This window comes from Staurois parvus, unplaced genomic scaffold (genome assembly GCF_062004578.1).
Source record: "Staurois parvus isolate SC_StPar_1 unplaced genomic scaffold, SC_StPar_1.0 ptg001051l, whole genome shotgun sequence".
Lineage (NCBI taxonomy): Eukaryota > Metazoa > Chordata > Amphibia > Anura > Ranidae > Staurois > Staurois parvus.
Genome location: NW_028318847.1, coordinates 5,833,605 through 5,857,023, shown reverse-complemented (window position 1 = coordinate 5,857,023; position 23,419 = coordinate 5,833,605). Strand labels below are relative to the sequence as shown.

General features: G+C 38.4%; 1 protein-coding gene across 2 annotated transcripts in view; it reads left to right on the top strand.

The window, feature by feature from the left end:
- LOC149440878 (choline kinase alpha-like) overlaps nt 1–16,262 on the top strand; it is a 51,628-nt gene extending 35,366 nt beyond the window's left edge. For both annotated transcript variants that reach the window (XM_089658105.1, XM_089658106.1), the window contains 8 exons: nt 549–682; nt 1,654–1,758; nt 3,509–3,567; nt 4,276–4,363; nt 5,871–5,979; nt 6,450–6,556; nt 9,037–9,118; nt 9,861–16,262. In XM_089658105.1, the coding sequence (XP_089514231.1) occupies nt 549–682; nt 1,654–1,758; nt 3,509–3,567; nt 4,276–4,363; nt 5,871–5,979; nt 6,450–6,556; nt 9,037–9,118; nt 9,861–9,920 (744 nt within the window). In that variant the 3' untranslated portion in view covers nt 9,921–16,262. The remainder of the gene's footprint in view (nt 1–548; nt 683–1,653; nt 1,759–3,508; nt 3,568–4,275; nt 4,364–5,870; nt 5,980–6,449; nt 6,557–9,036; nt 9,119–9,860) is intronic.
- Nucleotides 16,263–23,419: the final 7,157 nt, after the last annotated feature.

Here is a 23,419-nt window from a genome sequence, read left to right as displayed (position 1 = left end):
TTTAGTGTGGGAAGCCAACTGTGACTCCTTGCAGCTTCACAGTTGGATTCGCACTGTGCATGCACAAGCTGTACTGTACTGTGTGAATGGTCCAACAGCCTCCTGGGACCTGTGACATGAGGGCAAGATAGGTGGACTTCCTATGGAAGTCAAGTCCACCGTTCCGTAGTCGGTGATACACAGAGGATCTAGCTTACTAAAAGCGTTTAATTTCTGAGGTGTTTTTGCCTTTACTGCATGCAAGCAGTTTAACCAGTGTAAACATTTTTTCTATTTTCTCCCAGAGAATTAGAAAATGACCAAGAGAAGAAGAGATCATATATGTAATAGAAAAGATAGATATTATAAATAAGAATAGCAGCATTTGTTACATCAAGGCTAAAGCAGTAGTAGCAGAGATGCATGCAATAATAAAAGTAGTAGGATAACTAAAACTATAAAGACCTTTGTTTGGAATTTAATGTTTGCCCCTAAATAAATATGAACACCAACACTAAATGATAAAAAGCCCACTATCATTTTAGTAATACGTTTCCTCCTTTTTATAGAGTCGAAGGCTTGAGACTACTGAGTTGCTTTTGCCAGCGATATCTGCTGAAATAGCTGAGAAAATGGCTCGATTTCATGGTATGAGCATGCCGTTCAACAAGGAACCCAAGTGGCTCTTTGGGACAATGGAGAAGTAGGTTGATTTTTCTGTTTTCTATTTGTTTCACAGGTTATCTCTTATTTCATTATTATTATATTATTTATTTTATCTTTATTTCATTAACAATAGATCTGCGAATACATAGCATTTTTGGTTGATCAGCTTAAGTATCTTAATAACTTTATTGCAGACCGTAATGTCTGTATTTAATTCCAGACCACCCCAATGCTCAAGAAGCCCTCAAATGTCCTTCAAATTCTTTAGGAAAATTAGACTATTATGCCCTCCTTCCCCAAAAGCCATTGGTATTGCATTGTAGGAGGTGAAGGTGAGCCTATGTTCAGGGAAAAAATAGTATATGCTTCAAATTTCTGGTGGGTTGGGAGGACTGGAGCCTTTATAGTGTCTGTGCATATATATGAAAGCTGGCTTACACCAATTTTTTTTCTTAATATAGAACAGTTTTGTATTTAGCCAGCCATAGATGGTTCGAATTTCGGCTGGTTTAGCAGGGAACAGCCAAAGTTCCAAACATCTATGTGCAGGCTGATTGTACCTAAGTTGATCCATTGATCAACTTGGGTACAACCAGCATGTCTGATTTTTACATGTGATTTAATTCCAATGGCTATAGTTGCTAGCAAAAATCGCTGTGTTCTCCCAGCAGGAATGGCTCCCCATGCACCTATGCCGGGAGAACACAATCACTCTGCTTGGGGGATTCTCCCATAAACACTGATCCACATCTATGTCGTGCCTTAGAGTAGGTCCATAATTGGTGGGTCTCCTTTCTTCAACCGCTCTCATTAGCAGTAGGGATACAGTCTCTCTGCTGTTGCATGTTATGATGGCAAAATAGAGATTTATGGCTAGTGGAAACCCATAAAAATTTAACCTTGGCGACATGGAGGACAGTTTTACCAGTTAGAGTTTATTCATAAAAATGTATTTTGTATTGCAATGACTCTAGCATATTATGCTCATTTATTCAACTCTTTCGTTAGGTACTTAAAGCAAGTCTTGAAAATTAAGTTCACTAGAGAATCTCATATCCGGAAACTCAATACATTTTTAAGCTACAATCTTTCCAAAGAAATGGACACCCTGAGGTAAGGTCTGTTCTGACACTAGACTTGTCTGTTACAGATTTCTATAAATGGCATCTGAGCATTAAAAAGTCATGTAGTCCTGTAGATCTTCTACATTTTAGGTAAAGAAGTAAAGTTGTAGTTTTTTGTTTTTTGTTATTTTTAATTTTATGTTAGGAGGACGCGGCTAGAGCAATGCCTGTTTGCATGAATGTATAATAAACCAACTGGATGCTGTCATGGACAGTGCTGTGTAGGCTTGATAATGTACATCTGGGTCCCAAAATCTGTGAGGGTGCCTTATGGAACTAAAATGTTAGGTGTAAGCAGGAGTTCATTGACAGACAAAAAATTCTATAATAAAGTGTGAGCAGACAGAATGAAAACCAAGGGAATGAGAATATTTAGAGCGGTTTTTATCCCTCTTAAAGCCCCCCTCTTCACTCCCAGTGGTTTTATTATATACGTGTCTAATATAGTTGCTTGGCAATCTTCGTTGTGCTGCCCAGCAAATATTTAACGTCTTCCCACTTCTGCACCTCATCTCTTGACGCATTTATGGCCCACATTCCATTCACTTCACTGGACAAGTCTGTCAACAGCTGAGCAAGTCGTAATACAGACTTTCTATTGAAACGAATAGAGGGTAGGCTGTACAGAAGTTTTGAAGAGTTACTATGAGGAAATAGGCAGGCCAGTCAGTAATGATTTGAAAGGGAGCTGTTTTAGTGGCAAGTATATTTCAGGGCAGAAAAAAAATTTTGTCAGAAAAAAAAGCAGCACAACAAATGCTAATAGTTTCTTGAATTGCACAACAGTTTGGGAGTTTATTAACATTTGCTTTTATCAGCTTTTATTTTCTCCTAAAACATTCCCTTCTGCTCATTTTTCAGTGTACGCTTGAAAACTCTGTTTGCATGTTTATGGGAGTTAAACGTTTTTCTGATTGAAAGCTCCTCTCAAAAACATGATTCTGAAGGGTTTCTTTCTGCCTCTAAATGCTTCTCTGAAAATATGCCTGTATACTCCCTAATGCAGTGCATGGACACAAAAAGGCAAATATACTGTGCACTGCAAGTGCAGTTGCTCTAGATCTGAGGGGGAGCTGTGTTGATTTCTATTATCCAATCATGTGCAAACAAAAATGCAGTTTTTTTTTTTTTTTCTCTATGTGATTGGACATTCTCTGCATAGTGAAGCCGTACCTAATTTACTAAGCTCTGGCGCAAGTGAACAGCCTTGAGTAAATCAGCCTTGAGTAAATCAGCCCCAAAGGCTAACAGAACTGCTTCTATAAGTTGAAGGAAAAAAATGGAAAATGTTTGTATAAGCAGCATTTTTTTTTTCTATGCCCAGTGTGTATGGACCCTCAGAATCACCTGGACAGGGGAGTACACCCTTACAAGAGTAAATGCCCCAAAAGTTTTTTGACTATTTACTAAAACTGGTGCACACAGAATTTGGTGCAGCTCTGCATAGTAACCAGTCAGCTTCCAGGTTTTATTGTCAAATTTTAATTGAACAAGTGGATTGTTTACTCTTCACAGCTACACCAGATTCTGTGTGCACCAGTTTTAGTAAATCTCCTCCAATGTCTATTGTATAATATAGTTATTCTCAAAGCAATATATTTTACATGTATGGTGTTTGGAATGGGTGAAAATGTAATTGTTGTAATGGATCAATATCCCTAAGAATATGCACCGCATAATTGTGTTCCCCTAAATCAATGAGGATGTAAAATCATGGTCTTCAATCTTCTTTCTTTTAGGGCTCTGCTGGAATTAACGCCATCACCAGTTGTGTTCTGTCACAATGACTGTCAGGAAGGTAAGACTAAAGCTGGTCCTATATTAATTGTCTTTTTTTTGGTTTGAAAGAAAAAGACAGATTCCCCCATCCACATCAAATGCCTCCTACTGTGCTGTGTTCTAATGACAAGGAGACTTCCCTACCATCAGAATACACTGATTAGTACTGCAGGCTATATCTGGCAGCACTGATCATTTGGGAAAAACCCAACAGGCTGGTTGTACAGACATCGATCAGCAGATTGACTTCTATACAACCAGCCTGCCCATACATGGATCAAAATTCATCTGGTCCCTGCTGAACCGGGCCAGTTTCAATCCACATATGGCCACCCTTAAGCTTTACTGCTGGTGTTGAATTGTATTAATGTGAGATATATAATGAATGCAGTCATGTCCAGTGATAGTCTTGGCTTTTAAAGCATTGTCCACTTATGACCTATAAGTCTCTAGCAAATCCCTCACAAAAATGAGTGGTGTAAATTAATGCTCATTCAAAGTGGAATACTTTATTTGCTTTTCTATAGAGAAAAGGGAGTGATCATGGAAGTCCACAGGTAATCCAACAAGCCTTGGTGATTGCCACACTGCAACAGTCAGCGCTCACATACTTGACTTTGTGCTATTGACTGTGAAACTTCATCTTTGTTAACTAAAACTTCATAATCCATTGTAACAGTTCATTGTGACCTACTGAGGAATCACTTTGCCTTACTTTTCCTTGCAGGTAACGTCCTATTACTGGAAGGAAGAGAGAATTCTGAAAAACAGAAGCTTATGCTTATAGACTTTGAATATAGCAGCTACAATTACAGGTAAGATATCACATAATGTCTCTGTTGGGTAGCTTCTTTAATGATGGATTGGATTTTCACACAATTTGGTTACACCATGAGTCCTGCTGTTATTAACCCTAAGAGTTTTATGGACATTTTTGGCCAGTATTATCTTAGATTCATTACTCATTGTCCACTAAGAGGACAATGACAGCATTGTACAGCAAAAGACTACTATTAATGGGTTCATATATGCAGTATACAGTCAAAGACATGCTTTTAATCTAAGAACACAAATACAATATTACAGCTTACCAGTCCTTAGATGTCTTGGCTAAATTAGTTCCTGCCTTAGGGTGACTACATTAATTCAGTGTAATGTATCGATGGAGGAGCAGTGTTTTTCAACTAAAGACAGAAAGTGTAGGACTACAGAATGCCACTCCTTTCTTCATCTACATAGCATAGGGAGTGGTGGTCTATAGTTTGAGTTGGTCAGGGCTCATAACACTGCAGTGAGCACCATAAATTATCAGCTCACTAGATTTCTGGCAGGAGCAAAGGATATTTTTTGCACTATTCAAGCAGATATGTCAACTCTATCAATGGTATACTGAACAGAAGATGAGGTTAGTTCATTGTTGGGATTTATGTCCTCTTTAACTTTTAATTTTGCCAATATGACCAAGCCCTAAGAAATAACACATGCAAAAAAAATCTGACATATATTTCAAAAGGCAATTTTTTTATCTCACATTAGTATTGTATAATTTTCTACTTTTAGATGTGCAGTATTCATTATAAGTAGTCTTTAGTAAGACCCAGCAGAGCTATAATTACAGTAGACGTATATGCATCTAATATCAGGGAAATATACTTTGGGGTTGATTTACTAAAACTGGAAAGTGCAAAATCTGGTGCAGCTGAACATGGCAGCCAATTGGCTTCTACCTTAACTTGCCAGAAAACCTGGGCTCTGATTGGTTTCTATGCAGGGCTGCACCAGATTTTGCACTCTCAGTTTTAGTAAATTGGCTCCTTTTGCCTTGCACAAGATCAATAGTAGTGCCTTCTTCTAATAGTGGATTCTGCCATTACATACATTTACTTTAGATTTGAACTAAGCTGTAATTCAAGGCACACTTTTTTGCTACAGGTGACACACCTATATTGAATTTAAAAACCTCCATAATGTAGCATTGGACAATGTGCTTGTTTCCTGTATATAGCACTGACCTATTACTTTGCAACACAGTCACATCGGTTTCTAATGATAGGAAGTTAAAGGTAGGCTCTGCTTTAAGCCGCTTAGTTTTATGGTCATCTGTTGTGTATCATATAGCCTTGTATATGCAGATCAGATTACATATGCACACGTTTGTCATCTTGAAAGGATTATAACTGTTAACATGCTGGATCAGCAAACATTTAAACCTTCAGCTGTTGATCTGTCATTGCAGTTAGTGTCTATGGACATGACCTCAATCTTAAAACTGATCCATATTTATACTATGAGTTGTTGCTTAACCAGATTCTCTTCCTCCAGGGGTTTTGATATTGGTAATCATTTCTGTGAATGGATGTATGATTACACCTATGAGAAGTTTCCATTCTTCAAAGCCAATTTCTCAAATTATCCGACAAAGAAGCAACAGGTATTAGCCTTATTTATAATGTGAATTCTCTAAATAAATGACTTAAACCAAACCTAGCTGAGATACATTTTTACCATTAAATTTGAGTATCTTTCAACAGTTTTTCCAAACAATCTCCTTACTTGAAAAAATAAACGATAAGCCACACAGTTGTCTCATTTTTGAGCTGAGACCACCGATGTCATTAACAGGGTGTTATTTATTTGGAAGGAGAACAAAAGTTTTATGTTTGGTCATATCAGGTGAAATATTCTGCCTATATTGAGTCCTGGTCCTGGGCCAAGTGGATCTACAGCTATTGCATGAATATCCCAGTCATAGTTAGCAGCCTGTGTTGCATGGCATGGTGGCAGCTGCAATTTCATTAGTTCTCTTGAAATATTTCTTATTGGCAGCTGACAGCTCTTGTTTCTCTGAATATTACCAGAGTCAAGTGTCTGACAGCCATGTGGTGGTCTTCTGTCTTTCAGCTTCACTTCATTTCTAGCTACATGGCAGAGTTTCAGCCTGAGTTTGAGAACTTGAGCAATGAAGATAGAAGTAAAATTGAGAATGAAATGTTAACTGAAATTAACAGGTTAGTGAAAATACACTTTATAGTTTTTTTTTTTCACTGCACTTTAATATTTCGTAAGTAAAGCTGGCCATAGATTGTAATTAATTTTTTTGATCAGCCAGCCAGCTGATCAAAAAAAGGAATGGATTCTCCAGTCCACACTTTGGAGGTGGATACAGGAATCCTCCATGCTTTGTCATTGTATTCTGACAGTGGGACTCCTCAGCTGCTAGAATACACCGATTAGCGCTGCAGCAAAAAGTTTCCAACAGCAGTTGACTCCTCTTCGATGGAAACAGCCATAAATGGATTGAAATTGGGCTGCTTCCTGCTGAACCAGCCAAACTTCAATCCATCTATGGGCAGCTTTTTATTTTCCGAAAGGAAGCAGTCACAATAGTTCACTCATGTACTGATACCTTGTATCTCCTAACTTGGGAATCTTTGTTCATTCTACCTGTGGCATGGGCTAAACAGACCTGTAGGAAACAGGAGCTAGATGTTTTGCGTCCAACATCAATGTGAACTTTAAATATTCCATCTCAAGATAAATATTTCCCCTTTGACAGTTGTTGTTTATACAGTACTGTGCAAAAATGTTAGGCGGTTGTGAAAAATGCTATAAGTTAAGAATCCTTTCAGAAATTAGGAGTATTAAAAGTTTCTTTTTATCAATTAACAAAATGGAAAGTAAATGAACAGAAGAGAAATCCAAATCAAATCCGTATTTGGTGTGACCACCCTTTTTTCCTCCAAAACCGCATCAGTTCTTCTAGGTACACTTACACACAGTGTTTGAAGGTAGGTAGGTTGTTCCAAACATCTTGGAGAGCTAATCACAGATCTTCTGTGAATGTAGATTGCCTCAAATCCTTTTGTCTCTTCATACAATCTTAGACAGACTTCATGATGTTGAGATCAGGGTTCTGTGGGGGCCAAACTATCACTTCCAGGGCTCTTTGTTCTTCTTTACATTGAAGATAGTTCTTGATGACATAGCCTGTATGTTTGGGGTTGTTGTCCTGCTGCAGAATAAATTTGGGGCCACACTCCTCTCTGATGGTATGGCATGGCATGATAGATCAGTATCTGCCTGTATTTCTCAGCATTGAGCAAGTCATTGATCCTGACCAAATCTCCATCTCCACTGCAGAAATGCAGCTCCAAACCTGCAAGGAACCTCCACCATGCTTCACTGTTGCCTGTAGACACTCACTATTGTAGCACTCTCCAGCCCTTTGGCCAACAAACTGCCTCCTGTTATAGCCAAATATTTACAATTTTGACTCCTCAGTCAAGAGCAACTGCTGGCATTTTCTGCACTCCATTTCCTATGTTTTCATGCATAGTTGAGTCACTTAGCCTTGTTTCCATGTTGGAGGTATGGCTTTTTGGCTGCAATTCTTCTATGATGATCCTTTCTGGCCAGACTTCTCCAGACAGATGGGTGTACCTGGATCCCACTGGTTTCCACCAGTTCTGTGTTGAAGGCACTGCTGGACCTCTTTTGATGTCAAATGGAAGTAAGCATGTGTCTTTCGTCTGCTGCATTAAGTTTCCTTGGCCAACCACTGTGTCTGCAGTCCTCAATGTTGCCCGATTCTTTGTGCTTCTTGAAAAGCTTGATGAATTGAATTGATGCTGGTGTGAAGCCAAAGGATAGTCACCAAATATTGATTTGATTTAGATTTTTCCTTTATTTACTCACTTTGCATTTTCTAAATTGATAAAAATGAACAATTAAAATGTGTATTTTTGAAAGCATTCTTAATTTTACAGCATTTCTTCACACCTGCCTATACAATACTGTATATTTGAGATAAGTGCAGTAAAGTGAATATTCTTGTGAATATTTATGGTGCCTACAGTCAAATCTTTAAGTACACGAGACCTTGTAGAGTCAGTGAATTTTTTCCCCTGAGAAACAAAATATCTTCCTCTGGGGCAAAGCTCCTTGAGTTTGAGAGTTTAACTTGTTGGACATGTTTTAACCCCTAAATAACTTTGTAATGCTATAGTAACATGAGTAGTTTAAGGCTAAACTACAGCCACACCTCTAAAAACCGCTTGGCCTCCATCGCACACTTCGGCACCTGAAGTAGCAGAATTGCTGTCATTGTTTTGCAGTGTCATCACTATATATGTGCATGATATTTCAGGTATTCTAGCCGAAGAGCAATAATAAAAAATGTAAGGCACATTGATTAGGTGTGAAGACTTCTGTAGATAAAGAAATGGTACTGCTCGGGCCTTCAAGAAGGGGACATACCCCGAAAGCTATTCCTGAAAATTTAGATGTTAGTGCAAATAATAAAAAAAGTATCACAGACAGTACTCACTTGTTTTTATGCAGATAAAGAATAAAATTGCCATTTCTTTTTCGTCATGTTTAGTGGAATTGTTTCTCACTGAGACCTTTAACACCACAGCAAGCGACAGAAAGTGCTTTCCTCTAATCAGCTAATGTATATTGAGTGTTTTTGCTTCTGTTTGTAACTTAGGTTTGCCCTTGCATCGCATTTCTTCTGGGGCCTCTGGTCTATTGTACAGGCAAAAATCTCTTCAATTGAATTTGGTTATATGGTGAGTAATACTTTTTTAATACTTTTATACTTTTTTTTTCATTTTGTTTGCACACTGCCAAAGCATGTGCATGTGGATGTGATGTCAGCAGCCCCAGAAGACTTGGAGCTGTCACTCAATGACCCTCTATAGCAGCGGTCTCCAAACTTTCTAAACAAAGGGCCAGTTTACTGCCCTTCAAACTTTAGGGGCCACAGACTGTGGCCAGCGGGAGTAGAAATGGTGCATGTGTCAATGGGAGTAAATAATGCTTCCTCTTTGGTATTAGTGAAAGGAATAGGGCCCCATTGTTGGTGTCGGTGGAAGGAATAATGTCCCATCATTGGTTTTAGTGGGAGGAATAGTGCCCCATTGTTGGTATTAGGGGAAGAAATAATGCCACATCATTGGTCAGTGGAAGGAATAGTGCCCCATTGTTGGTGTTATTGGCGGGAACAATGCCCCTTTCTTGTTGACAGTGGGGGGGGGGGGGGGAATGTCCCAAGGACCAATAAAAGCAAGCCAAGGGCCGCATCCAGCCGCCCGGGCCGCAGTTTGGAGACCACTACTCTATAGTATTCCTTTTTTCCTTCTTTCTCTGGAAGATACATATAGAAAACAATTATGGAGTGAGTTGAGAGGTGAGGGTGCTAGGACAACAGAGATGTTGGACACTACTAGAAAAAGGCGTTTGTAGAGAATGTTAAGGTGGGAATCTTACAAATGTATTGTTTTAGTAATCCTTTTACATAATTTTTTTAAGGAATATGCTATGGCAAGATTTGATGCCTACTTTCTGCAGAAGAAGAGGCTTGGACTGTAATTCCATTCTGCATGAACAACTGGCTGGATGTTCTCCCATCTCTTTTGTTATTTCTGTTAATATCTCAGATATGATGGGACTTCTTTATCGGCATCAGAAGAACTGTGCATTGTGTATAGCAACCAGTTAAATTCTCCCTTTCATTCTTCCTGTGCAGGTCAGAAAATGAAATGGGTTCTGGTTGCTTTGCTCAACAAAGCTCTTTTTTTCAAACACATTTTCTAATGTTCTTTAGGACATTTCTTTTAAGAATGAATGTAATATAACCGTGAACATTTACTGAGTTTAGTTTCTGCAATGATGGAGTAAAGTCGATTTATATTGTGTCAAAACTGTGCTGATACCTCCACCCTTTGGAGATCCCCATTTTGCTCCTGGAGCAAATATGAGAATGCAGCCTATCCATATTGAAAACTGTAGCATTTTATGAATAATAAACCCACAACATGCAGGCTCCACATTAAAACGAAAAATGTATTTCAATGTGTGTGGAGATCAGTTGTGCTCTTATCCAATCAGATACAATTACTTAGGATATAGGAAAGGTGCTCTAACCCTTCATATTTAACTCTCCTGATATCAGTCTAGTGATTGGTAATGTTTTCTAGCTGAGGATTGCTGCATTTTGCACATACTTTTCTTTATGCGCTGAAAATTGGGTATATTAGGCACAGTGGTTTTAGAAAGTATTTATCTGATTTGGAGGCGACCACTTCTCTATAGCTCTCCACATTATGCAGGTATAGTGCTTTTCCCTGCAATATTTGTACACTGGAGTTTTTATTTTAAGAGAAATTTCAGTTTTGTTGGTAAAACTCCTCCAGGTCAACTATTTACATTGCAAAGACTTTAGCATACTTTGTGCAATCCTTATGGAGCTAAGGTCAAACTATGCAATCATTGATCTTTTTTCAACAAAGTGCTAAGTGGGGGTTTTCTGCTTAATGTGATCACAGGAATATTGCCAGTGTTAACTCATTTTTGATATGAGATTATTAAATAGATGGGTTATGTATTCTCATAATTGTAAATCAGTTCAAAATATTTTACATGTACAACCTTAATCTGAAACCAAGATGGTATGTGAAGTGGTTTATTATTGTAATTGTAAATATTGTATAATTTTTTTTAAAGGTGTAATATGTATTTAAATATTTTTTTAAGAATGGTTTACTGATTTGGGCTTTTACATGTTTTTACTGACATTCCAGTAACCAGAATACCCAGTTAAAGTGTTACTAAACCCAGGACCCTGTATTCACTCTATCTGGTCTCCCACAGCACATGGAAATGCAATTATTTTAGTAAATATAAACTGCTAAATACCTTTTCTCATGTGCAGCAGAGCACTGGTTAAAGCTTGTAGGAGGAGTTTTCTTTCTGCTCTAGGAGGATGCAGAATCCCTGACCTCTGTCTGGACAGTGCTGATTGGCCCTGTGCTGATCACTAGCACTCTTCCAAGAGAAAAAAAAAAACCTCTAGCAATACACACCAAACTGAGCATGTGCACAGTATCTCCACACAAACTGAGCATGTGAGGGGGGGGGGGGGGTCACTGGAAGAAGGGGAGGATTAGAGAAGTCAGGACCAAACAGAGTTTTTAAACAATGCAGAGGATTAACCCTTTAGGTTCTACAGGGAGTATAACAAGCATGCTTTACTGCATATATAGACTGTTGTGGGTTTAGTAACACTTTAACATGTACTGTACAGTTCTTTGTGTATTACAATAAACCAATGTCAGGTAAGGCTTCAAATATAATTCTCGACTCCATAGTCGAGGATCAAGTAAGAAGGTAATGCCCAAACTGACGTATGTGTTTGTGCTTGGGGAGAACTGTATAGATGAATTTTTATATTCAACCAAAGGAACATAAGCTGAACACTACTTTTAAACACAAAGGAAAGGTTCCATTGCCTACAGCAACCAGTCACATTACCATACGTTTCATTGCAAGAAAATGAGTGCAATATCAATGCAAATGCAACACTGTCGCAGTCATTTTTATGTATAATACACAATTGACATACTGGAGTGTAGAGACTGTTAATCCTGTATATATTGCACTGACATGGATTTACATCTTGTTTATAGCTTTGATATCATTTCTTATCTGATTCAGCTATTTCTTACCCACTTCAATATTTCAGTTCTTGTATTTCCAGCCTTGAAAGTTAAACGTCAGGACTTGGTTAGCCTGTTGCTCTATTTAACAGCCAGTCAAGCAAAAATGTAAGCATGTGAAAGGGTATTCTACCCTGACAGTCATTAGGGTCATGATCTCGTGTCACGATGTGTATGGTGTTACATCCTAAGGCTACCTGAAGTATTTCATTTTAGCAAACTGAGCTAGTTTGTGTTGATCATAGTGCTGGCTTAAATGAAGCTTTTTTTTAAGATAGTTCCTAGCTCATGGCCAATAATGTTGTACGTGGATTTATTCCTTTGGCAGCATAAACTTGTGTATTCTGACACCTTTAGTCATTATCCATCCATTTTTCTTTCTAAAAACATTAAGGTTGCCAGATGCTTGCAGAATGTATGTATCCTTGGTATGTTTTCAACCCACAGTACAAAATATACATGTACAAGGAAAATAGGAAATGTGCATTTGATATATTGAAAGCACTATTTATTGCTGTATCAAATTTGCCTTCCAAATGCTGGCAGATCAACTACATTAGGAGATCTAGCATCTGTCATTTAATGGCTAAACACTCTGTGATTATTGGGGGCTTTTTGCTGTACTTTAGGTGGATTTCCCTGACAGATTTTATGTGTCAACACCTGAGCAAACAAGAACTAGAAAATATTCTTCGAGGGAGATGAGATAGTCCTATGACTTGGGCTGGCCATAAATGGGGAATATATACCTAAGAATTACAGTTGTGCAGAGAACTGACATATAATTTCAGGACTTTATTAGCAGAGGATCTTTCACTCTTCAAATTATTTCAACTCCCTATGTGTTTTGAGTACTTAGCATGCATTCATTTTGTGCACAGAGATCTTCCTGACAGTCATGTACAAAACCTATATTAAACCTGTATTTGCTTTATATAAACAGATGTAGTATTCGGGGTTTGACTGTATCTGAGATTCTAAAGATTTAGACTAGGTTTACACATCCAGTAGTGCATGCCACTACATTCAAATTTGATCCATAGTGGGTCGATTTTCAGAGGCATTTGGTAAGCAGTTAGCAGGTTGAAATGTTGCCTCTTCACCGCCTTTTTAACCATGTAAATGCCTTGCCACCATGCTGCAACAGTGTGCAGTACAGCTCATTAACTTAAATGAGTCATATTTGGTACCAGTACTGCCCAGCAAATGGATGGGGGGGGGGTTAATTTTTGTTGAGCCTGCAAAGGAATGTGCTGTGGTATGAGTACACCCCTATCTGACTGCCTTTGTGGCTTAGGGAGACTGTTGGCGGGGTTAGGATGGGGTTGGGGGTGCCTGTTTTTTACCGTCCCCACAACTGCAAGTGTAAACAAGCCTTTGGTATGATTGACATCTTCTCTACAGATGACATGTTTGCATTAAACTTTTTTGCAAATTATGCTGTGGTCAACAAAAGGCTAATTTTGTGTTGTAATTAAAAATGTCATTTATAGTTGTTGTTAAGTAGGCACTAGGTGCAATCTTTATTTACTTAGCCCTGCCACATTTCACGAGTTTTCATTTTTCTTTTAAGTAACATCTAGCCCAGGTTCACACTGGATCCAACTTTGAAATTGTACGACTTCAGTTGGAGTTCAGCAGTTTCAAAGTCGCATGTCAGTGTCCTGTGTCACCTGAACTAGTGCAGGAACCTTTTTTTTTCTCATCAAAGTCGCACAGATTTGACTGGTTCCATTGCTGACAATAGGGTGCAATTTGAAACTGTCAAATCACATGACAAGTCCCACCAGTGTGAACTAGGGCTTACAGTACAATTTCTGTAGATAAGATCACCATACATATGTGGTAATATACTGTATGCTTTCCAGGGCAAACTTAAATATTTCTCCTGTTATTTCATAAGCACTAGAAAAGTGTTAAGTGGTTTACTTCACTGTCAAACGTATGAAGGTTACGTAAGGAAAAATAAGATACTCTGATCTGCAAATCCTTACACCATGCTAATAGATCACTGCTATGGCTTGTACTATCCTGGACCTTACACAAGTTAGGTTGATGTGCCGTATATCAGTATTATATGGCCAGGCAAAGTATCGATTTTTCCTTCTCTTCTTGTAAGTGTATATAAAATAATGGAAACAATATTTGTAAGCTAATGATTCTTTGCTTGATAATCATTTGATAATGAATCTTGTAGTGGGTTTTTATGCTTGAATTACACTAATACTGTGTATTAATATTAACTAAGTGAACTAAATGGGGAAAAATGTGTGTAATATCCTCAGTAGGGACATTAAACACAAATCGGGAATAGTGTTACAGTGTGACTCCAATTTACCATTCACAGTCATTGTAAAAGATTCTATTGCAAATATTGCCTCTCTATAAAGAGATCTATGCATAATCAGAGGGTATAGGCTTTGCTTAAATTTAAATTTCTGTCTGTGCAGAACAGAGTCCTGTAGTTGGCTTGGCCCCTGCTACATCCCATCCTCTACTTGGAAGTATATCCTTGGGCTGTTCTGAAGCAGGGTTAGTTAGAAAATTTAAATAAACCTTTCCTTGTAGAAACCTCAAGGCTGCCAAGCTTTTCTTTTTCTTGATTTTTAAACTGAACCGGCTTTAGCACCTTCTGTGTTGCTGATATGGAACAAGTATGTGGATAAGAATAAAATACGTGAACTCCTTATATTATATTATAGGTAATTGTTCTGGATTAGTAAATCAATGTACTAAAGCAGGGGTCTCCAAACTTTCTAAACAAGTGGCCAGTTTACTGTCCTTCAATCTTTAGGGGGGCCGGACTGTGGCCAGTGTGAGTAGAAATAGTCAGTGGCAGTAAAAAATGCCACATGACTGATGGCAGTGGGAGGAATAGTGTCACATTATTATTATTATTATACAGGATTGATATAGCGCCAACAGTTTGCTCAGCGCTTTACAATATAACGGGAGACAATACAGTAACAATACAGTTATTGGTATCAGCGGTAGGAATAGTCCCCCATCATTGGCATCAGTGGTAGGAATAGTCCCACATCATTGGTATCAGTGGGAGGAATAGTCCCACATCATTGGTGTCAGTGGGAGCAATAGTCCCCCATCATTGGTGTCAGTGGGAGAAATAGTCCCTCATCATTGGTGTCAATGGGAGGAATAGTGTCCCATTTTTGGTGTCAGTGGCAGAAACTATGCCCCACTGTTGCGGAAGGGCGGGATGAAATGAAGCAAAGGGCCATATCTGGCCACAGTTTGGAGACCACTGTACTAAACCAACAGAGGGTCAGCATCACAGCCAGGAAAACTGCTCTAACACAGACATCTGAAATGACAGCTCTTAGGTTTCTATTAATAAAGATTTCCTTTATGCAAAGGTAGACTTGCTGCACTTGGATTAGTATGAGTAACAGATTTGCTTCTGTTGCAGACAGAATCAATATCCCTAGATCAACCAATTAATCTTGCCTATATTATACAATGGTGTGGTGTTACACTTTAACATACCTTCCATAAAGCACATATTGGGGGACCTTTGTTAATATGGTTTCGCTTGTAACCATAGAAATATAATCCTTGTGAATGGAGGTGCAGCAATTGACTAGTGTTAAAAGCACCAGAATAAACACATATGGTGCTCTTGGGTAATAGTGGTACTGTTCCTTAACCTTCCCTCACAGAAGAGGTTGCCATTAAAATGGTATGCCATAACAAAGTATAAACACCAGCTTGCAAAATCAGGGTGCGATATTGCCGTAGGAAGCTATAGATGCAATATTTTGCTGATGGGTCACTGCCATATTGGGTATCATGCTATCTCAGCAATGAGTATCCAAAGACCTAATATAGTGCCACAAGTAAAGGCCACAAACCCACAAACAGTGATTTGACTTTTGTGTATTCATGCTGTTGATGGCTTAGTTCAGGGGTGCTGCCTACCTTCTAACTTGGGTTGTTTTATCTATAGGAATTATAATGTGACATTAGAAATTATACTGTGAAATTCCATGACACTATTTGTTAAGTATTCTTTTAACACCGGTGTTTTCTTTGATTTTTACCTAAGACAGGTTTTTAGAAAACTTGACATTATATACAAATGTTTTGTATTCTTTATGTATTCTCTGCATCTGTTATGCATATCAAAATTACCTTGCACTTTTTTATTTTACGTGTAAAATGCAAAGCTGTATTTTTATATTAAAATGTGGATGGTAAATATCTGTCTTGTAGCTTTTTTTTTTCCAATATATTTTATCTGAGCATCTGTTTAAATATTCAGATTAATGACACCTTTGTCATTAGTGTTTTAAAAGAGTAATATCGATTGCATTCAAAATACTTTAACCCCCAGATGTTGATTGGAATTCTAGCAAATGGCTACTGAGTTGGGAAAATAAATGAATTGTCTAATTGCAACCTGTTAGATTGCTGTTGGCGCTGCTGCAAGTAGAGGTGATAGCATATCCCTATGTCCCAGGGGTACAGGCTTCTCCTAATACCAATCCAGGGGAGTAGTAAATATAATGAAGAAAGGATTGTGCTACTCCTGACTATCCCAAGTTAATAAACGATAACAAGAAGCCTCCACCTATGTCTCCAATAAACCACACGCCCTGATGCATTTTCTCCAGCCTATCGGTGCTTAAGCCAGCTATAGATGTGCAGGCTGAATGTACCCACGTTGGTTTATCTATCAACTTGGGTACAACTAGCCTGTTGTATTTTACATGCAATTATCACTAGCGGCTGTTCTAGCTGATTAGCAATAATCACTGTCTTCTCCTGGAGAGGAAGGCTTCTCCTGCCCCACTGGGAGAACAGAATGGCTCGGTGGGTAGGATTCCCCTGTCAACACTGGTTACAGGAAAGAATTTTGCACCATCTATGGCCTGCCTTAGTAGTTAGGGGCTGAACTGTAATTGTCAAAAGATGTATAAATCAGTCAGTGTTTATGCTTGAATCCCCTGCCAAACTAAGGGCAGATGAAGAGTCCATAAGGAGAGCACCTCTGAACCTCCCTGGAGGTATTCCCGACTATAGCTCAGGGTAAAGTTTCAGTACCACAAGCAGTAACCCTGAGCTACACTCGGGAATACCCTGCAGCGGATCTCTTCTTCACTTACCTTGTCCTGCGCTCCCGCGATGTGTCCCCGGCAATGTCCTCCGGCCGATGCCGGCATCTGTCTTCTGGGTTCCGTTCCCTGTGACGTCAGGACGTATGGGGGATGGAACTGGCAGGAAATTTAAAACTGTGAAAAAGTGACATTCACTAAATACACAAAAATCACATAGTAAAACATTACTGCATCAAACCATTTCACATACATTTTGTCCCTAGTGCTTTGTCCTGTGCCCTGCCTGCATTTTTACCGTTCTTTCTGCCTGGAAACTGAGAAATGTCCCTGGCGTCCAAAAAGTGTCCCTTTTAGGTCAAAACCGGTTGTAGACCAGCTAGAGAACAGCGATGGTAAATTAGAACCACTTGCAGAATTGAGTGATAATGATTCGTGGGGAAATTCGTCATCAGACACTGAAAACGATTTTGCAACTTTGCTCAGTGATGTGTGAACTTGGCGCTCTATTTCAAATTGTAGTGTTTTTGTTTTGATTATATTATTGAATTAAATTTATTATTATATTATTTTTTATGATTATTTATTAAATCCTAATTTATGATTTTGTGTTTCAAATTTTAACATACCTTGAATGTTTATTAGACTCTTGTTGGGACAGATTTCAGTGAGTTATTCCTAAAAATTACAGGCCTACAATTAAAAAAATACATATTTCCATACAAAAAAATGTACCGCTTTGAGCACAGAAATACTGACATAATCAGACCGCTAGGGAGGTTAAGCATAGTAATCTATACAAGGGATTGACAGTTTTGTGTATTGAATTTTTTGCAGTTATTATTTAAGCACCCTTTATAAACAGATGGTGAAAATTGCACTGTTTTTGAACTTTGTAGTCTTGCACCATATTTTTTTCAAGCCAATTTTTTTAGCACTTAACAGTATTACATAATATATGATATATTAAGTAATTTATATGTTTGGTTTTCATATTTTATTATCTTTACTGCAGCACTGTTTTTATCTGATTGTACACAATTTTTAGCTTTGTGCACAATTGTTTTTTGCTTTTGACACAAGTGTAAAAATTTGCCAGGAAGTGTTTGTATCTATAGCACTCTCCGCTCCAGGGTAGCTAGTTGTAGTATGTAATAAGGCAGTCATCCCAATGAATTTGAGACTCCCACTCCTATCCAAAGTACGTGGGCATCATATAAATAGAACCAAAATTAGAATAGGAACACACTGCAAGCTAACTTAAATACAGTATTTTTTTTTTACAAAGTTCATCACTATACCTTCCTAATATTCTACTTGTGCAATATGATACAGCAAATACAGTGCAAGGTTGTGAAAACATAATGGTTCAAGTAAATACACATTTATAAAACAATTACAATAAAAATTCAGCATTCAATATATAGTAATCTAACAAAAGTCAACATCAAGTACAGGCATACTACTTAGGTCTGAGTTTCTGCCAGCTATCTGACAACCATATTATCTTGTGCGTATCTGCCAAAACACCCTTGATGCTCAATCCCACTCCACCCTTAATGGGTACACTCTCACCTTCCTAGGTGGACCTTATATAATGAGTATGATCATACAAAGCTTTACTCACCAAGCAGTTAAAATATATGGGTGTCTGGATCCAGATGGTGGGTCAGAGAAGTAGAACATAAAACATTCCATAGTGCTTTTTATAAAAAAAAAAAAGGCTTATATTAAAATTTATTAAACCATTCACATATAACAGTGCACTCTACTCATACACAAGATACAGCTCTCACTAAAGTGATCCTAGGCTAACCAAAAGATACCACCAGTGCTGGTATTCTAAGCACATGCTTAAACCCAACTCTCTGATTTCATCACTTTGACTCTGCTCTATGCAGTATGTCTTTTGACTTCATCAATAGCATGGAGCTGGTGACTCGTGTTCTCTTCTTAAGCTTGTGCTGTTTACAGTTTCCATGGAAACACACACTTCTACTTAACAATATACCCACTGCATGGCAATATAATGTATAGTGTAACTCAGAGGTGTCAAACTGCGTCCCTCCAGCTGTTGCGGAGCTACAAATCTCATGAGGCCTTGCAGGGCTGACAATTGAAAGCATGACTCCAAAAGGCAGAGGTATGATGGGACTTGTAGTTTCTCAACAGCTGGAGGGCCGCAGTTTGACACCTGTGGTAATATATCTGTATTAAAAATTGAGTACATACACAAGTACCCTTGTTATCAAAAAAAACATGCTTGCTAAAGAGAACACAGATCTGGTACCTTATCCTTTAAGGAAGGTGTCTCCGTTGCAGTCCAAAAAAAATGACAAGCAAAGATCTTTGCATCAGAAGTTGACCCCAGGCAGATATGTTTCTAAAACCCTCTCTTTTGACAAGACTATCATGATAGCAAAAATGTATTTACTTAACACAGCCGATATCCACATACCTTTAAATACAATCATTAGCAAGTTACATATCACTTTCTTTGAATTCTGCAAACTCAAATTAAAATGTTTGATCTTTGGCACACCTTGCACACCCTGGAGATACCCCTTAAGTCAACTGAACTTTGGAGACAACATTCTTCAAAACAATGGCTCTATATTTTACAGCTCTACTCTAGCTAGAACTCAAACTAATGAAGTTGTCCAATCTTTTTATCATTACAAATCCTCTGTCTCCTATCCTTTGCATTATAATAAATGAATGTTTAGCTGTAGCTCTGACTAACCTTTTATCTATTAATGGATTATCCCTAGATGGCTATGAATACAAATGCTCGCTATGCAGGTGGTTTACTACCTTATGTAATATCTCCACCTACTAACTTACCCTCCACACTGCAAGAATTCAAACTATTTTGGAAAAGTCCATAAATTTAAAGTTAACCTTTCAAAAAAAATAACTTCCTCCTTTTTGGTTTAATAGGCAACACTCAACCATAAAACACCTCTTCTTCTTGTTTAAATATGGCTTGAAAACATTACATTCTTTAAACTACCTACACCTTCTAATCAAAAATAAAACCAATCCAAATAAATGGACAACCCACCCTTTATCCTGGTCTGGTCTAAATAAATGTTATAAAAATGGGTAACTTACCAAAATTCCTGTACTTGTTCCAGACCTTTCCTACTGCACTTTAACAACAGTGGGTCCAAATAGAACCCAATCTTTCACCACTACCACCCAAAGCAGCTCTTTGGGCCTTATCCAGAGTCCAAAGTAAACACTTATTCTGTATATTTCTATATCCTAAATGCTGACAGATAATCTTCAGCCCTTCCTCTTTATCTTTTATTCCAGGCCCATTAACTTTTTTTTGTCAAGAAAAGGTTTATTGAGACAAATGCCAAGCATACAAAAGAAAAGACCAAGTGTTCCAGTTTTCCACGATACACTGTCTAAGAATGACTCAGGACATGTACACATTACAATAACATGATCCACCAATTGTCCTTACAGCTGTACAAAAGTAAATAAAAGGGCATTCCTGCAATTCTGACTCCAAACAGATGGTATGAAATATCAACCCAACAACCTATCCATAACCAGGTCCACCGAAGCGAGGCCTGGAACATCCAGCCAGCTACTCCATACTCTATTAAACTTAGTGAAGCATCCCGATGTTGAAAAATACCCCTTTTGTACTGGAGTGTAATGCCTATATGCTCCACCCACTCTGGTAGGGGAAGTACTTTTCTAATGTAGCAATGTCATTTTATGAGCCTGAAATAAGGCTTTAGAGATTGCCTCTACTGTAAACTGATCTGTCACCTCATCATCAATAATGCCCAGAATACAACGTCTAGGGTCTAAAGTAAGATTAGTAAGAAATACTCTGTTAATTGTATTAAGTACTGTCTCCCAATACCTGTGCAGCTAAGGGCACCACCACAGTATTTAGATTAATGTGCCATGGTCCCTGCTACATTTTGGACAAATTGGATTTGTGAGGAGGCCCATTTTAGACAGTCTTAGTGGAGTGGAGTGTACCTTCAGTAGGATATGCAGCTGAGACAGTCATTGGGATGTGTTCAAGGAGCTGGAGTGGACAGCCTCCAATACCATCTCCCACCGCTCACCAGGTAAATCCCCTACATCCACTTCCCATTTTTCTGCCACCCTACAAGAATAGGAAGCTACATATATGTTCAGCAGCATTGCATAGCAGTGAGAAATAAAGCCTTTCTGAATAGAGCCCTATTGCATCTCATTGAAAATGGAGAGAGAGAATCCTGGCAGAAAGTACTGTGCCTTGACAGCATGCTGCAGCTGTAAATAAAAGTATATGGACTGTGGTATTCCATATTGTGTTTGTAGAGCAGAAAAAGAGAGCAAAGTGCCTCCCCTAAAGATATATATCATTTCAGATGCGATACACCATGAAACAGCCATTTCCTTGCATAGGGTAATTTAGCTAGCTTGGGATATGTATGGTTATTCCAAATACGGCTGTAACTCATGAAACCTGCAGCTGCCTAGCCTTACACTTTTTGCATCGGTTTATAAGTGGGGAAGGATTGGTTGGGTTTAGAAAACCTTTAGACCTTCTGGAAGAGAGGGTGACTGCGTACAGTTAAGGACCAAAGCTAGGGAGGAATCCAAATTGACCTGGGTGCCCTCTGCAGCTAAAGACATACCTGGTAGCATATGGGGTAGTTGAGCCGCCAGATAGTAGAGCCATGGGTTAGGGAACGCAATGCCACCATTATTTTTATGTTTCTGTTGTTGCTCTAAACATATCCTATGGGGTCCATATTTCCAAAGGAGAGAGCAAAAAATAGAGTTGAATGTATGAAATAACGTAAATGGCAGCACTAGGAAGCTATGTGGGAAATTAAGTACTTGTGGCATCAAAATCATTTTGACCAAATTAGCACGCCCCACCACAGAGATACTAAGTTTGTGTCATATCATAAGTTTTTTTTGGAACCTGGTGAGCAATGGAGAGATGTTCAACTGGGAGTAAGCCATCAACTCAGAAGAGATAACAATGCCTAAACACATAAAGGATACTACACAGTGTAGTATATTGTATGTAAAAAAATAAATAAATAAATATATATATATATATATATATATATATATATATATATATATATACATACAGTTGTGTTCAAAATAATAGCAGTCAGACATCACTAGCCTGATCAATCACTGTTTTTGGTAGAAATGATATTTCTACATGGCAAATAATTTACTAGCAGGTGTAGTACAGTAATAGAAATCCAACAGACCCAACAGTCATGACATGCATGCTGCTTATTCTGTGTAATTGAATCACTAATTGAAAGGGGCATGTTCAAAATAATAGCAGTGTGGAGTTCTATTAGTGAGGTCATTCATTCTTTGAAAAACAGGTGACAATTATTGCCCTTATTTAAGGAAGGAAGGCAGCAAATGTTATACATGCTGGTTACAGTGCATTTCTCTCTGTAATTCTGAGGAAAATGGGTCGTTCCAGACATTGTTCAGAAGAACAGCATACATTGATTAAAAAGTTGATTGGAGAGGGGAAAACATATAAAGAAGTGCATAAAATGATAGGCTGCTCAGCTAAAATGATCGCAAATGCTTTAAAATGACAACCAAAACCTGAAAGACATGGAAGAAAGCAAAAAACTACCATTTGAATGGATAGAAGAAGAGCCAAAATGGCAAGAACTCAGCCAACAATCAGCTCCAGGAAGATCAAAGAAGGTCTAAAGCTACCTGTGAGTACTGTTACAATTAGAAGACGCCTATGTGAAGCCAAGCTATCTGCAAGAAGCCCCCGCAAGGTCCCACTGTTGAAAAAAAGACATGTGCTGAAGAGGTTACAATTTGCCAAAGAGCACATTGACTGGCCTAAAGAGAAATGGCGCAACATTTTGTGGACTGATGAAAGTAAGATTGTTCTTTTTGGGTCTAGTGGCCGGAGACAGATTGTCAGACGACCCCCAAACACTGAATTGAAGCCACAGTACACTGTGAAGACAGTGAAGCATGGTTGCAAGCATCATGATTTGGGAATGTTTCTCATACTATGGTGTTGGGCCTATTTATCGCATACCAGGGATCATGGATCAGTTTGAATACATCAGAATACTTGAAGAGGTCATGCTGCCTTATGCTGAAGAGGAAATGCCCTTGAAATGGCTGTTCCAACAAGATAACGACCCCAAACACATCAGTAAATGTGCAACATCTTGGTTCCAGACCAACAAGATTGATGTTATGGAGTGGCCAGCCCAATCCCCGGATCTTAATCCAATAGAAAACTTGTGGGGTGACATCAAAAATGCAG